Genomic DNA, 15,427 nt, shown 5'->3' on the forward strand with positions numbered 1-15,427 from the left:
GCTGAGGCTCAGGGGTGGTTGCTCCGCTTCAAGCGCTCGTCCGCGGCGCTCCTATGGTTGAGAGGGGCTTCAGACTCGCGTCTTCTGACCCCCCTCAACGCACGTTGCTCCCTGCGCGGGTCTCGAACCTGTCCACAGGTAGAGCATCACCCCCTCGAGTAGCGTGCGGGACGCCAGCGGCGGGAGAGGGGGACGGCGCGAGCGCAGGCCACAGAACCCCGTTAGGCGCGTGGAGGGCCGCTGCCCACGGAAAACGTCAATACATGGCACACGAGCCCGCCGCGCGCATCCTCAGAGAAAGATTGACTGGCAAGTGCTTCCCACCGCGCCGAACTGGATGTCTTCGCTGTGTGTACATGGCTGCATTGTGTGATACGTCAGTTGTGGAGCTCGACGTACATGATTTTCTGTTGAAACACGCCGAGGGCCGCTTGCGGCGGTGAGCGTCGGTCCCTTAATGCTTGTCAAATTCCGTGTATCTAGTTAGCTCACTGCGTACTTAGGATCAGACCAGAAGAGTTCAGTAATGGTCCTAGAAAATAGGAGATCGCGTTAGTTCTTGGGAAAACCCTCCGGCCGCCCAGCGACCCTCGGTGGAACGTCCGCCGTCGCAGTTCAAGAATCCATTCGCGGGAATCGATACGACACACGCACCCCGGCTCAGCGAGCAGATGCACACTCACCGAGTCGACAGCGTCTTGCTGCGTCCCCCGAGCGTAGCTTACAACCTGCGACAGACGATAACGATGCAGACGAAGCCGGCGTGTGCGACACGCGTCTCGGGAATCGCGTCCGCTAAGACCCGCAGCAGGTGTGGCTAAATAAAAGGACAACGCGTGAATGCTTCTTCCGCAGGTTCACCAAAAGAACTTGTTACGACTTCTCCCTTCGCCCGGAGTTAAGATCCTCAAAACTGCCCGTGCCCGGCACAAACCTGCCAGAAAATAAACACAAATGGCACGAGTTTCGACTTACCAACTGTGTGCGGGAAACGGAAATCGATCGCGGGGGGCAGTCCTGAGGCAACGCACTGCACTGATCCGAAAAGGGCAAAGGCACCACTCAAAAAAAAAACGTCCCCGGCAACGCTTCTCTCCCCCACCCTCCCTGCCCCCTCCCGAACCCAGAACAGGATCTAAAGCCTCCCACGTTCCACCAGGCACCTTCGCAGGCCGCGTATCAGGTAGTGCAGACATCTAGCAGCAGGTCTCGCCGTCATCGCCAGCATACTTCCTGTCAGTCAAAGCGACGCCGAGACACGTCACAGTCCCCACGGTAAACTCACTCAAGAGCACCCTTCTTTTGAAGGCCCGCTGCAGGGCCGCCCCCCATCCTGCTTCCCGTCGACGAGCGTATTCGCAGAAACGTACTCGCTGGTCATTCGTGGGGGGTGGACTCAAGACTCACACAGATTAAGCACACGACGCTCCCTGATACCTGTGCAAGCCAAAGCAGACTGCGGCTTCTCTCTGCTACCCGCTGCGCAGCTGCACAGCTACGACGAAACGCGCGGCTATCTCCCCAAACCCATCGACAGAAAGCCGCAGCTGCTGTGCTTCAGAAGAACGCGAGTGCAGCAACTGACTGCGATCGACTCGTCTGTAGCCAGGGGCTGGTGTTCGCTAGTTGCCGCGGGGCGGAGACGCTGGCTTACCGCGATGAAGAGGGTGATGAAAACGGCCTGCAGAGGCAGCAAAGCAGCCGCACACACGCGTCCGAGTCTCCTGCGCATGCGCTCGCCTCCAAAGGTGAAACTGAGCCCGGCACGGAACCGGCAAAACCCCGCGGAAGACTGCGGGTGACGTCGTTCCCCCCTCTCTCCCCACGAGCACGATCAGCAATGCGCATGTCTACGGTGACGCGTGTAAGCCGTTTTTTCTTGTCGCTGCAGCCTGAGAACAAAGCTGTAGCTGCGGATGCGAGTATCCAGCCGGCTAATATGCTCTGCGAACTGCCGCTGGCATGACGTTCTCAGAAAACGTACGACCTGTCGTTCGCCGTAAAACGCTCCCCCCGCACTACGAGCCGTGAGCCTGGCGGCTCCTCCAGCCGCGAAGATCGACAGGGTAACTGCCCTGACAGGTGTCGCCCAGAGAATTCTCGTCTCCTCCGGTGCCCGCCCTAGCCGGGACGTACGCGTCTAATATATATAACCGATAGTCTCAACCTTCATGCAGAGATGGGCATAATTAAGCCTTGTACGGTTTGTCCCTACTTGACTCCTCAGTTTAAAAGGTGAGCATCGGCACTCTGGTTCAGCCTTAGCAGGAAAACAAGACCCAGCGAAGCAGCCCAAGCCCTCTATTATCTGTCTGAAGTCGATGTTGGTGGGCTTACAAGCTGACGATGGAGCGACGCGCAACAATCAAAAAGTATCTGGCTGTGAGGTAACATCAACATGCGGGGTAGGCAAATGCCCTCGGCAGCGAGAGACGATTGACTGCGGGCGAGGCGCCGCTGTGCGGAGTGCGCCCTCGGCTTTTCAGAAACGCTTGTGGAAGGACTCACTGCCAGCTGAAGAGGAAAAACCACATATCGGGCAAGGCGAACCTGCCATGATTCATGCGCGACAAGGGCTGGTGGAAGAATCCACGGCCTGCTGAAAGCTGGAAAATAAATCTAAACGTTGATCTCTTTTTTGTAACTCCGTAACTCCGAACCGGAGAAAACATCCCGGCAGGAACAACCTTAGCTCCGGGCCCCATCTCGCCCGACGCCTACCCCAGAGGGAAGCCGTGTCTGGAGTGCACACACACACTCCAGACACGATTTTCCAGTCCCACCGCGCGACGCCTCTGCACGCATACAAAAACCGGATATCCAGGGGCCTCGCGTGACGCTCTAACAACGACGTAACTTGTATAGGGCTGCCGAGGCATCGCCCCTTTGTCGCGCAAATAAACTGAGCCGCGAAACGTCTTATGAATGTGATTTTTCCGCGCACTGTCTGCGAGGCTCTCGTCAGACGAGCTTCCCCGTTTCGCGAATGCCGATGCTATGCTTGTCTCGCGCCTTGAATCGCTGAGAGCTTGCCACGAGCTGCGCCGCCCGCAATAGAAAGATCTCGCTCTGATACGTCACGCCGTCCGCTCAATGACTCCCTCAGCCTCCGCAAACGAGGCGCCAGAGTAGCTCTGACTAGAACGGGCCTCGGCTCCGGCAAGGCGAGAAATCGCCAGCACTCGCGACGGGCTGCCCAGCTCCCTTCTCTCCCGGCTGCTTGAGCTCCTCGCAGGCTCCGCGCGTTACCGAGGGATGGTCCTCCGCAGCTCTGCTGAGGCGGAAACTCACTGTCTGAGAAAATATCAGACGCGCCCAACCCGCGAAGGAAGCGCGTGAGAAAAAAATGGGCACAGTTCGCATTGTGCAGGTCGGCCGCTTCGTTCTCTGAAGCAGATCTGCTGCATCTGGCGCCCTGGCACTGCGGCGTCGTTCAGCATTCCCTCTCGAACTCGTGCGGAAGCTAGGCGAAAGCAGTAGTCTGCTCACGTTAAAGATTGGATCAGCGACGACTACTGCCTGATGAGTTGGGATACGAAAAGAAAACAGAAGCCAACGCGTCGGGAGGGCAGCGCGACCGCGATTCGGGCACCGGCATACGCGACGTGCGACCTGCGGAGGATGAGGAAGCTGAAGTCTGCGAACCGCGGAGGACGAGCTATCTGACGTCTATCGCGGGTCGCTGCTGCAGAACTTACGGTCTGTGAGGGTAAAAGCGTAACACGGTGCCAGCAAGTTTCGAAACGCCGTCCCCTGCCCTCCGTGACTGAGCGTCGTGTGGCTAGAAAGCATCAGCGAAGTGCGGCGGACGAAGACCTTACGTGGTCGCCCTGACGAGGAAAGAAGCCAAGCGAAGTCACCAAAGTCTGCGGAACAGCCAGGGCCTCGCAAATGCCTCCTGTCCTCCGCACACAGCAAAGCGAGCCCCTTAAAGAGGCACGCACACCTCGAGCTCCTGCTGGACGCCACGGCAGAAGGCGTTCGCTCACCTGAGCAGCGCGCTGCTGCGGTCCCAGCCCTAGACAGCAGCAGCGGGCGCCGCCCTTTGGGGTCGAGAAGATCCCAGACGCCTCGACACTCTCTGCGTGGCTAAAACAGCCCTTCCGGTCGGTCTCCCTCGCAACTTACGATCTGTCCGTGAGCACCAGCCTAGGACGGCAGCGATGTCGCGGCGGCAAAAGACCCGCCGGCGATTCGCTGACGGACCATGCATCGCGGCATGCGTGGCGCCGGCAAGTCAGCGGGGTCCCCCCCCCTGCCTTTCATGCGGCGCGAGAGCCGAAGAGACAAAAGAAGGTGCTGCGTAGGTGGACGAGCGACGATCGCCTTCGCGGAGGCTGCGTGGCTCCTGGGCTGCACGCCGACGAGGCGACCCACCAGCGACCTCCGCCGCCCTCGGCAGACACTCGGGTTGCGCGACTGTCGCCGCCATGGGCGCCGACCCGCCTAATCGGCTTCGCACGACAACAGCATACCTTCAAGCGAACGTCAAGTTGTTCGAGTTCGCATCGCTAGAGCGCCCCCCGCCGACGCTTGACATCACATCCCTGGCACAGAGCCAGTCCTCGGGCTTACTTCCTTGCTGTCAGAAGAGACGCACGCACGAGTCACGGGATGTGTGCGACACGCCACGCCAGCTGTCGCATCGGAGCACCGCTCCGGCGCGTAGACAGCGCGCAGGCGTGCCTTCTGGGTCGGCTCCACGGAGGCCGCTTTCCTCTGGGCTAGACGCTCCGCAGTGAACCAGTCCCGTGGCTCTGTGTGAAGCCGACGTACATCATGTCCTCTGCAGCGAGACAGTCCACACAGCGCATTGGAGACAGCAACGTTCAAGGCGCCGCCTCCGTTGAGGTGTGCTCCGAGTCCTCGCTCCTCGCCCGGTTGAACGAGGCACACAATCCATCCGCACAGCGGTCCTAGTGCTCCAGGGCAGGGCTCCGTATCAGCGGCGTGTCTGTCTGCCGCCGCAAGTCCAGACACAGGGTGCGATATCAAAGGCTCCCCCGTGGACGAATCAGATCGACAGGGAAACTGAATCCTCCAATCTCTCTGTGGCCTGGTCGCATCCCCATTCGCCCCGCCCCCATTCACCCGCCCCCCCGTCGGGGTCTCGACGGAGTTCTGAGTCCCTCGAGGCCCGAGCCAAGTAGAGGCGGCTCTTCTTCCTCGTCTCCTCGATGCGTCAGCGCGCATGCATCGGAGCTTACTTATTGCCGTGCCGGCGTTTTCGATGGCTTTGTTGCCAACCTTCCGCAGCAGCCTCGTGATGACTAGCATCGCAGCGAACGAGAGAACTGCGACGACGTTGACCAGTGACATGAGTTCGCTGCGCACCAACAGAAACAGGCAGAGTCTCCTTGGCATTCTCAGCGGTTCTCGCCTTCGCCTCGCGCGCGTGCAGCAGGAGGGCGGAACTCCGGCGGCTCGCCTCAAATGCCGCCGCCCCTTTAAGTGATGACTGCGCACGTAGAAAAGGGAGGCGCCTTTTCTTCCGCAGCCAGTCCGTGGCCCCGAGTGTCTTCAGGCGAGACTGGCGAGCAGCGAAAGAAAAAACGAATTGGATGCACTTCGGCATCTTTCTCGAAGGGACAAGACGCCCCCCGTCCCCGTCCCCCGTCTCCAGAGGCACTTTTCCTCGCAGCCGACGCGGAAGGCAAGAAACTCTCCATCCATTTGCAACAGATTTGGAGATCGGCTCGCTCAAGACTGACTCTCCTCTACGCACTACGCAGACTCACTGGTGCCCATCCGACCGCAGAGGCCGCACCCTCCGGGTGCGAGCGCGCCGATTGCTCTCATTGCGGTAGTGACGGTCAGTGCTTGAGCGCGTCTCAGTCGAGTCCACCTGCTGCTGCTTTCTTCTGTTTCGCGCACGAGCGTGTGGCGCGTAGACAGCGGTCGTCCTGGCGGCCGGGTGGCGCCGTGAGCGGGTCCTCTGCGTCGCAGCAGCAGCGCGGAGAGACGAGCGCCTCCCACGCGGAGGGCGGCCGCCGACGCCCGGCCGGGGGACGTCTCCGACGGCAAGAGAGTCCAGCTGGAAAGCAGCCCTCGCCGGCGGGGCGCCGCGGACGTCCCCACTGGCTTGCGCAGGCAGGGCGTAGTCGGTCTGCGACAGGAGCGAGGCGGCGGTTGCCGTCCGCTCCCGAGGCGCCGGCAGCTCCGCAGCGGCGTGGCCCCGAGGGGCGACGGCGAGCGCGAGAGCGGTCGGCAAAAAGGCAAAAAAGGCGCTCCGCAGCTGCATCCCTGGGGAGGGGGAGTGGCGACGCGGGACAGCGCGTTCGCTGGTTTGCGGCAGCCGCGTCAGACTGCAGTTCACCGCCCGCGGGAGCCCCTCAGCCGCGTTGCCTCGTAGATCCCGCACCAGAGGCGCGAGGGTGCCGAGGCGGAACGCGACAGGGGGTGGTGCTGGTAATTGAGAACGAGACGGGAAACCGCAGGGCTCGCCACCTCACGGAGACTGGCGAAGGCAGGGAACGCGGTCGTTGCCTCGCCCGCGCCGTCGCCTGGCGACCATCGGCCCGGTGCACAGCGTTCGCTGACGGGAGGATAACTTGTGCTACGAAGCACGGCTCGCCTCGCTGTTCCCCAGAAAGGGCAGCGCAAAGGCACGGCTTCCCTCTCGTATGGATGCTTCACCCCAGGGCGCCGCTTCGCCCCTTGCCGGGCTCGCAGCCACCAGAATGCGCCGACCACAAGCGGCAGCCGATTGCCTCTCAGGGAGTCCGCGACAACGAAAAAGACGAGAGGCGAGTGCCGGACACACGCGCGACTTCGTGAAATTTGGTCTCGGAGGCTGGTTAAATTCACCTGAGACGTCTTGTTTCAGTGTCCAGGTCCTGTGGAAGCGGGCGGGTGAATGTCACTTTGCATGTGGCGCGCTGTCGGACCCGTCTCTCTCTCGCATGCTGCCACTTCGAGGCTGTCATCGCCACAACGGAACGATCCCAGCCAACCTCGTGGCGGCACTACCGCACCGACGAGCAAATACCTCTAGCTGTTTGAATCAGCCAACCGACCCTTTAGAATGTCGACTCTAGGAGAGAAAGGCCTGAGGATGCCTTTGGAGCTTCCGCGCTAACTGGGACGTGCACGCCCGCGCCGCTTTATCCCTAAAGCGCTCGAATGCGTCGGAGCAGTCGCCATGCTCCCGGTTCGCCCTACGCAGTTGGGCAGTTGCTGATAGCTGTCTGCGACCCGTGCCGCCAAAGAAGAAAGCTGTGTGCTCGCATCCCCGCCTCATCTACGCACTCGCGGTTCATGCTCCCAGACAACGCTCCCCCGCCGCGCGATGATTATCGCGAAACGCTCGGCAACTTCGCGTCCCGTTCCTAGTCACGCTCTGCATGTCTTCCTGACAGCACCCCTTCACCGAACCCTATCTGGACTTACAACTGTGCTGAGGACGCGTATCGGCTCAACAGAATTAGTCCGCGCTTAGCTAAGCAGATCCGGTCGCAGCCCCAGTCTGGTTGTCCTCCCGCTGTGCAGGAGCTGCTAGGATGACTTTCTGGCTTTCACCGGTCCTAACATGTGCGAAAGTGTGGACTGCATGCATTCCATGGTGTCTTCGCAACGAAAGCCGAAGCGGTCCACGATGCCGATCTAGCAAATCCGCCAACAGAGGCACCTGCCCACGAGACGAGGTCTCGAGGGCAGCTTACGCAGTGCGAGTCACAGCGACGTCAATTCCAAATACTTCGCGTGGAGTCGCCCATCGCCTGACTGAATGCCGCGCTGAAGGAAACTGCTGTGTACCGCAGTGCCTCTACATATAGGCATGCATGGCAGATCGGATAGTGAACGCCATCGCTCATATTTGGCCTGGCACTGCCCTTTGAATGGTTTCCTACCAACGAATCAGGCTCTAAAGTCCTGACTCCCAGAAAGGCTTCCTCACAGGCCGCGAGAACCAAACGTTTGTGTGCATGATGAAACGAATCTTAGACTACCGCGCACGGGCGAGTTGTCGCCACTTGCGCCATTGTTTGCGTCGACGTTCCAATCTGAATTAAAAACGCAGACGCCAACCCGTATGCACGTGCAGCTGCTGGAAATCTGCTCTTCTGTCTGCAAGAAAAAGCTACTCGAACTGACAGCAGCTACGGCGTACGTTCGCGCGACAGTCATCTGTGGTATTCCGCACGCAGGCAGTCGTTCCAGTGTCTGTTGAACGCGGTATTTATTCGCTTTCCGCGGTCATTCAGCGCGGCAGGGTCCGCCTCACCCGAAAAAAAATTGACACTGAAAGATAGAAGTCATCTGCTCGCTCGTAACTTGGGCGGCGTCAGTCAGCAGTAAAGAATCGTTTCCTTGAACAGTAAGCACTCAGACATCACAGGTGACGTCACAGCGCCGCACCGCGGACACATTAAACCTGATCAAACAGACAGGACTAAACGAAAACTCGCCGTCACGAAAGCTGACAAGGAAACTCACTCTCACAGAAGGCACGCGCACACACACGGCCCGTCGAATGCGTGATATTACAGCGCTGAAAGTTGGCACAAGAACGAGCCATGCATTCCTCGAGGCAGCGCCGCCCTCCCCCTCCCTCCTACGCACTGCGCATACTCAAGAAGTGGGGCCCCAGTGAATGTCGATTTCCGGGCCGGCCGGTGGAGCGGAAAGGGTTTGTCCTTGGCAACTATCCGGAGACGTGAGACACTTGCCCGCGGATCGCTTTCAATCACGTTCTTGTGCCATTCTCCACGGCATAGCAGCTCTGTGGGCGCCGCTAAGCACACTGTGAAACTCGTCCGCACCACACAAGCGCATCCTCGACGCTCCTGCACGGTTAGCGTATGCCTCCTTCCTTCGCAATTACGGAAAACGTCGCCTGTCACCGAAGTCCGTCTGTCCTCCTGACAAAATCAAACGGTCTTGTGGGCATTCACTATTTCGATATCCCGCCCCTCCCTCCGCCCGCCGAAACCCTCCGGCGCAGTTGTTCCGCCGTAGGCCTTCCCCCCTCTCCCACCCTTCCCCCCCCTCCCCCCCGCCCCCCCCCGTGTCTCCTCCTCTCTGTCCGTCCACAGCAGCCTTGCAAAAGTGTTCGCACGCAAGGTTTCCGTCTCGTTCTGCCTCGGTCTCCACGTCCGTTTCCCGCTGGACGCCGCGCGCCCCGGCACACGTTGTCTGACCTCCGCGCGTGACTCAGCGGCCGAACGACGGCTGCGGGCCCATGGCAGCGAAGGACGCCCGCTGGCTCATGCCGGGCGACATGCCGCCCGCCATGGGAGCCATCATGGGCGAGCCATACATCTGCGACCCCATCATGCCGGGGGCCATGCCCATGCCCGCCACTCCGGGTGCTCCAGGCATTCCAGGCGCTCCAGGCATTCCAGGCGCTCCAGGCATTCCAGGCATGCCGGGTGCTCCAGGCATGCCAGGCATCCCAGGGGGTTCCTCCTCGTCCTCGTCGTCGCTGGACCTGATGTATCTGACGCCGTAGCCGACACCCACGAGGACAACGAGGCCGCCAATGACGCATCCCGCGTACTGAGCCGCGGACCATCCCGAGCTTTCCTCGTCCTCAGTGCTGTCGTACTCGGACTTCTCCGAGCTCGAGCTCGAATCGCCCACGAACGCGCACCGTTGTCTGCCGTTGTAGTTTTCCAGCGAGTAGCCCGAGTTGCAGGTACACTGGTAGCTGTCCTTCGTCGGGAGACACAGGGAGACGCCTTCCGGCTTTCCACAGGGATCTCCTATGCAACTGTTGGGTCTGGCGCAGAGTTGCGTGTTGTCCGCTCGGGTGCGCAACTCGAAGCCCTGGTTGCAGATGCAGTTGTATCCGGATCCCTCGGGGTGTGGCTGGCAGTCTGAGACCGCGTCGGAAGTTCCGCAGGGGTTGACCGAACAGGCGTTCGCCTTGTTGCACAGTCTTTTTCCCTTCGAATACTTGAGAAGATACCCGGATTTGCACTGGCAGTCCCACTTGTCGTCGGAGATCTTCTGGCAGCGCATCACGCCTTCAGCGGCTCCGCAGTTGGCTTCGCACTCGTCTCGCATCACGCACGACTGCTGGCCTTTGGAGCTCGTGGACAGGATAGCTTCCGGCGTGCATTCGCACGTGTACGCCTGCCCGTCGGTTGAGCAGTTTTCCACTGCTTTGTCGGGGCCGCAGACGCCGAGTTCGCAGGGGTTCCCCTGGACGCACTTGCGCCGGCCGGATTCATCTGTGATGGCTGTGTGGCCCGAGGTGCAGAGACAGCCGTAAGTGGAGCCGTCGACGAAGCACTGTTGAACAGCCGACTCAGACCCGCACGGATTCGTTTTGCAGGGGTCGGCGCGCTGGCATGACACCTGCTTAGTCTCTTCGTCTGTGACTAGCTCGGCGATGTCGGAGCAGATGCACGCGTAGGTGCCGTCCTCGCGGTCGATGCAGGACTTCACCAGATTCGACGGGCCACACGGATCCGCGGCGCAGGCGGCTCTGACGCACTTTGCCTGCCCGTTGTCGTTGCGGGCTACCACGTATCCCTTCTGGCAGTGGCAAGTGTAGTCGAGTTCGTTCGAGACGCAGTCATACACGGCCGTCGGGTCTCCGCAGGCGTTGTTCTTGCACCAGTCCTGCTTTTCACACTTTACCCCGTTGAAGGCGTAGCCTTCCTTGCAGATGCACTCGTAAGTCCCGCTGTCAAAGCTCACGCAGTCATACACAGTGGCGTCTGGGCCGCAAGGCGCCGAGCGACAGTAGTCACGTTTTTCGACGCACTTGGCCTGTCCGGAGGACGTGTCCTGCGTGTAGCCTACGGGGCACGCGCAGGTGTACGTCTTGCCGGATCTCGAGCAGGCTCCTGGACTGCAAGGCTGGGAGTAGCATGGGTCTGACTCGCAGGTTTGTCCGTCGCCGATGTAGCCGCGGTTGCAGTAGCAGAAAGTTCCTCCATTCGGACCCGGCAGGAGTCTGCACGTCGCGTTGTTGGAGCAGCGATGCCCATGGGTGCTGCAAGTGCACTTGTCCGCGCTGTACACGTGGTCTGGAACGACACACGCGATGCTTCCCCATCGGTCGCACCAGTTGGAGCAAGATCCGCGGTAGCAGGCCGTCTTGCTGCAGCAGTACTCACTCGGACAGAAGCGCCACTGCGGGATGTTAGACCACGAGCGGCTCGCGCACGGCCCGTCAGTCAGCGAGAAGCGGCAGACCCAAGAATTATCGGAAAGCGGCTGGTAGACTTCGTACTTTTCGATGAAAGATGCCTCGTCTTCCAAGGCTGCATGTAGCGCGTAGTCGTCCAGTCCCGAAACGCGAGAGGAGTAGCCGTTGACAGTTACCGGCGCCACCCGGTAGTGACCTCCGCGCGCGCTGATCTCAGACGCGGATGCAGACGCGTGCGCGACGCCGCACTGGATGCAGAACAGAAATGGAAGACATAGCGAGAAGAAGGAAAAGCTAAACAGAACGCAGACGAGCGACGGGACGTGAAGGTGGGGAGCGGCTACGGGAGGCCGTGAGAAACCCCGAAAAGAGGCCATCTGTGCGGGAGTGTGAGAAAGCGACAGGAAGGAAGGGATACAGGATAGCGGGCGAGACAGGCACAGACGTTGGCAAATCGACAGACAAGAGGCAAACTTAGAGAAGATCCGCGAAACACACGTCCCTGGTGAGAGTCGTTCCACGGCAACGAAGTCCACATGGCAGTCGCCAACTCGGCGGCACGCTTGCACTGCAAAGCAAGAGAGCTTGATCCTACGGAATCATCGATAGATGCAGATCTCACAGAACGCCTGGAAAAACTCGGCTCCTGGTCGCCGGCATTTTCCACCTTCAATTGCAGATTTAGGCTCCTGGAACGAATCCTTGCACGAACGTCCGGATATGTCTGACAGTTTTCGGCCGCAATATTGAGCAAGGGGAGAAATTCAACGCGACTTGAAGGAGAAAACCGGACAGGCTGCCTACGACTCCCGTAGTTGTCTTGTAGGTGAGGGAAACAATGGTCGCGAGCCGCGCAGCCGCAACAGAGGCTTAGAGCAAGGAAGGACAGGCAGCCAAATCGGATGTCCTCCGAAAATCAGCTGCACAGTTGGTGCAAAATAAACGATCCTTTCGGCGTCCGAGCGGCCTGCGTCAGGCGAGCTGCGGCGTCGAAGAGATGGCACACGGGCTGGGGCTGGAAGGTTGAATGCCGTATCAGAGACACTTCGGGGCGCTTCGTCTGGATCTCTGGGCGTGGCGTAGACCCCAGACTCGCACGGTGGCACACTTCTCGAGGGATGTGCAGGGCCTGCCGCGTCAGAAAGAGCGGCAGAGAAAAGTAAGGCACGTGCTCAAGATTTCGTGGTCTGCCCTGTGTATGGAGACTACACCGCGGTATATCGAAACCAAATCGAATCCGCGCGCGCCGCCCTACGTCGAGAAGGACGCGGGTAACTACGTACACGGGGGACCGACCGTGGGCACAGGCGTAAGACAGCGAGTCTGTCCGCGGCCTGGTGGTGTCTTATCTCAGACAAGAAAGTGTATTTTCGCGTGAGATTACTGGCTCGCACGCCGCAACGTCGAGACATGTGCCACCCCGGCTTTGAGTGTCTGGTTTGTGCCACGACCTGACGTAAGCGACAGAAGATAAGCCACATATCATTACGTGGGGGTAGCTAGCCGGCGGAAGACCTCTCGCCAACAACTGTCCGCGGAGATCCCCGGCGCGCCCGATACAGAGGCGGCCACGGAGGGCGCCGGCGCAAGGGGGGGGGGCGACCAAATCTCGAGGCATAGCCAGACGCGTGCAGTCTTCTGGCCTCGCAAAGTTTTTTCGTGCGCTGGCAAGCACGTCTCGTCGCGCGTAGGCCGGGAGCTACCCGGGCTGCTTGCGGCTGTTTATGTTGTCGGATTCGACGGCGCACTGACACCCATCGTTGCTGGCGTTCCTGATAAAGCATTTGCAGTGAGCCCCATCGCGCGAGAATCGCAGCGAAGTGCGCAGTCTGATGGCGACTTGTGTGTTTCTCGCTCCTGTCGAGCGCAGCCTCCGACGCATCCACGTGAGTTCAAAGCGCGCACAAGCACTTTCCGCCTGTATCCAGATGCTGCCTAAAGTGTGTCGACAGGCAGAGAACCCGGAGACACACGCCTCGTCAATTCGCCCACTCTCAGAACAGCGTCTCAAGCAGTGCGCTCGCTACTGCCATAAGCCGCACGCTTGCGCTGATATTTTTTTGACTTGTCCTTACTCACAGCACGAGAGGAGCTTGCTGCAGCGAAAACACACACCGGTTCCCCGCTGCAGGACGATGTCCCGAGCAGCTGCAAAGCACGCCACTCCACGGGCTGTTGCCTACGCAAGCAATGAACAAAACGTGAAACCTGCAGCCAGAGAGCACAAACATGTGAACCGGCTGTTTTCTTTACTGGGGATCTCGGGTCTGGGCTCGTGAACGCCATACCACTGAGGAGGACTTTGTGCAGCAGTTGTAGCATCCTGTCTCCGTTCGTTTGTAAGGCGCACTTTTGTTGCTTTCGACCGAGTATGACAGGGTATATGCTCTGCTGTTTAGGTCTTCTCTAAACTGTACGGAGTGGACCCTCGCGGCTTCTCCCGCGTGGGTGTTGTTCATACCTAATCTCAGCGGCGACCGCAGCTCCTCCATGGGGTTGGTTCGCTCTGCCTGCCAAAGAAACGAGAGAGACTACAAAGTACGCAGCACCACTCCGTCTTCGGGCGCTTCCTCTTTCATTCTAGTTGATTTGGGCGCCGTGACAGCGAATGAGGGGCTGCAGTCCGTCAATCGTCGACTTTTGGGCGACGGCGCAGAAGCGACGCCCGCAGAAGCAAGGTTGCAGTTGCTTTTCCGGGAGTCATTCGAGCGGCGTTCTCTAGTGGGTCTGTCTCCTCCCCTCTCTGTAGGGCTCTTCAGAAAACCCCAGAATACATTCGTTTTCTTCTCTTTCACGCGCGGATTGGTTGCCTTTCTCCGCAGTTCGCTTCGCTGCCGGAAGTGACACGCCTCTCCTCCCGCATCCGGATGAGCCGCCAGCATTGTCTGTGCGCGTCGCTGGCTGTCTTTCGCGAGCGGGTCGTTCTCGGGCGCTTTGCAGGTCTGCAGGACTGTTGCATCGCCAGAACAGGATAAAATCTCGTTTCTTCTTTTTAGTCTCTGTTTCGTGGTGTTCGGCTCTCAGGCGCAGAGGCCAGTTTTGTCGCCCCGTATGCTGCTGCGGCGACCCGGTTCTTGAGCGCGCGCGTTCCAGCTCAACATACGAGACGGCGGATCGAGTGTTTGGCGTGCCGTCATCTCTCTGACTCATTCCAGCTCAAACTCACGCTTTTATTGCGTTTTCGCCAGAAAACAGCTCCGCAAGCGAGAAGGTGACAAATACCTGTCCTTTCTGCTTGGTTCGCCGCCGCTGTTGACTGAGCAGAGAGAGCGACGCGCAGGGTCGCCCCGCGCCTCGCTCTTTTCTGTTTTGGCCAGTTTTTCATTTTCTAGGCAGAAGCGAGGTAGAAAACAGGATTCCCGTTCCGTTTTCGTGAGTTTTGTCGCCAATTCTGCCCATTGCGGCTGACTGTTGGGCGCGTCACGAGCGCGGCCTTACTTGTCCCGGGTGGTGCACTGGTGAAGGCCGCCTGCGACGCGCGTCTTCTGCTCCAGTAAAGAGTTTCTTTTCTTGTGAAGCTCTTTCCCTGCCGTGGAGCGCGCACTTTCTGGCAGCTGGGTCCTGCGGAAGACAGCAGCGCCGCAGTTCCTTTCCGCAGCCCGAAACTCACGGCGCCGGAACGGCACTTTCTTTTCTGCATGCGCGCTAGAGCCGTTCGATGGGTGCCCAAACGTTGGCGATTTCTAGAGACTTAGAGGCTCCCGCGACTGGCCTTTTGCTCGTTGCTCGGGTGTTTTGTCTGGTGCTTCCAGCAACGAGGGGAAGGATACGTCTCGCTGAAGAAAGGAACGACTCACAGGGCAGACGGAAACGCAGCGAATTCGCGGATGACCGTTGGATGACGCTTTTGGTGCAACCTCCACTTTCTTCCGATTCGTGAGTCTGTTGGCAGTGCTGACGGGGATGTATACAGCTACGCGCGTGTGCATCTGACCGCGCGCATGTGAGAATGCGTCTCGCAAATACGTATGTATGGAAAGGGCGCAGCGCCGCCTGGGCTTGAGGAACTAGTCGCACGCCAGACGCCGCGGGATCAACAGAACGTTCTTGCCCGGTTTTCTGGCTTCAGTGCGCGGTCCCGACTCTGATCTGGGCGCGCAAGCGAGAGGGAAGCTGGGAACCAACTGGTGTCCTCTGTTTCTTTCACCATGGTTCGCCGCTCTCTGGCGAAGGATTTGCGAAAGCGAATACACGAAGCGAAGACGGATACGCTTGCGATGAAAGTAGGCAAGACTGAACATCCTGAGAATCGCCGCCACTCTTGACAGGAAGGGAGCAACGCGCGTGGATTCACATAGGCTCCTCTTGTAACTACGCAACAAGAGG

General features: G+C 59.7%; 2 protein-coding genes across 2 annotated transcripts; both read right to left on the reverse strand.

Annotated features, from left to right (window-relative positions):
- Nucleotides 1-3,138: 3,138 nt before the first annotated feature.
- BESB_014800 (uncharacterized protein) lies at nucleotides 3,139-6,241 on the reverse strand (the record flags this gene model as incomplete). The annotated part of the gene is made up of 5 exons (XM_029360209.1): nucleotides 3,139-3,294; nucleotides 3,822-3,830; nucleotides 4,576-4,757; nucleotides 5,208-5,326; nucleotides 5,739-6,241. The coding sequence occupies 5 exons, from the start codon at nucleotides 6,239-6,241 to the stop codon at nucleotides 3,139-3,141; spliced, it is 969 nt and encodes a 322-aa protein (XP_029216876.1).
- Nucleotides 6,242-9,153: 2,912 nt separating this feature from the next.
- Nucleotides 9,154-11,478, reverse strand: BESB_014810 (microneme-like protein; the record flags this gene model as incomplete). Its single annotated transcript, XM_029360210.1, has 1 exon — nucleotides 9,154-11,478. One exon carries the CDS (start codon nucleotides 11,476-11,478, stop codon nucleotides 9,154-9,156), a length of 2,325 nt encoding a protein of 774 aa, XP_029216877.1.
- Between the last annotated feature and the right edge of the window lie 3,949 nt (nucleotides 11,479-15,427).

The sequence above is a fragment of the Besnoitia besnoiti genome, chromosome IX, assembly GCF_002563875.1.
Source record: "Besnoitia besnoiti strain Bb-Ger1 chromosome IX, whole genome shotgun sequence".
NCBI lineage: Eukaryota > Apicomplexa > Conoidasida > Eucoccidiorida > Sarcocystidae > Besnoitia > Besnoitia besnoiti.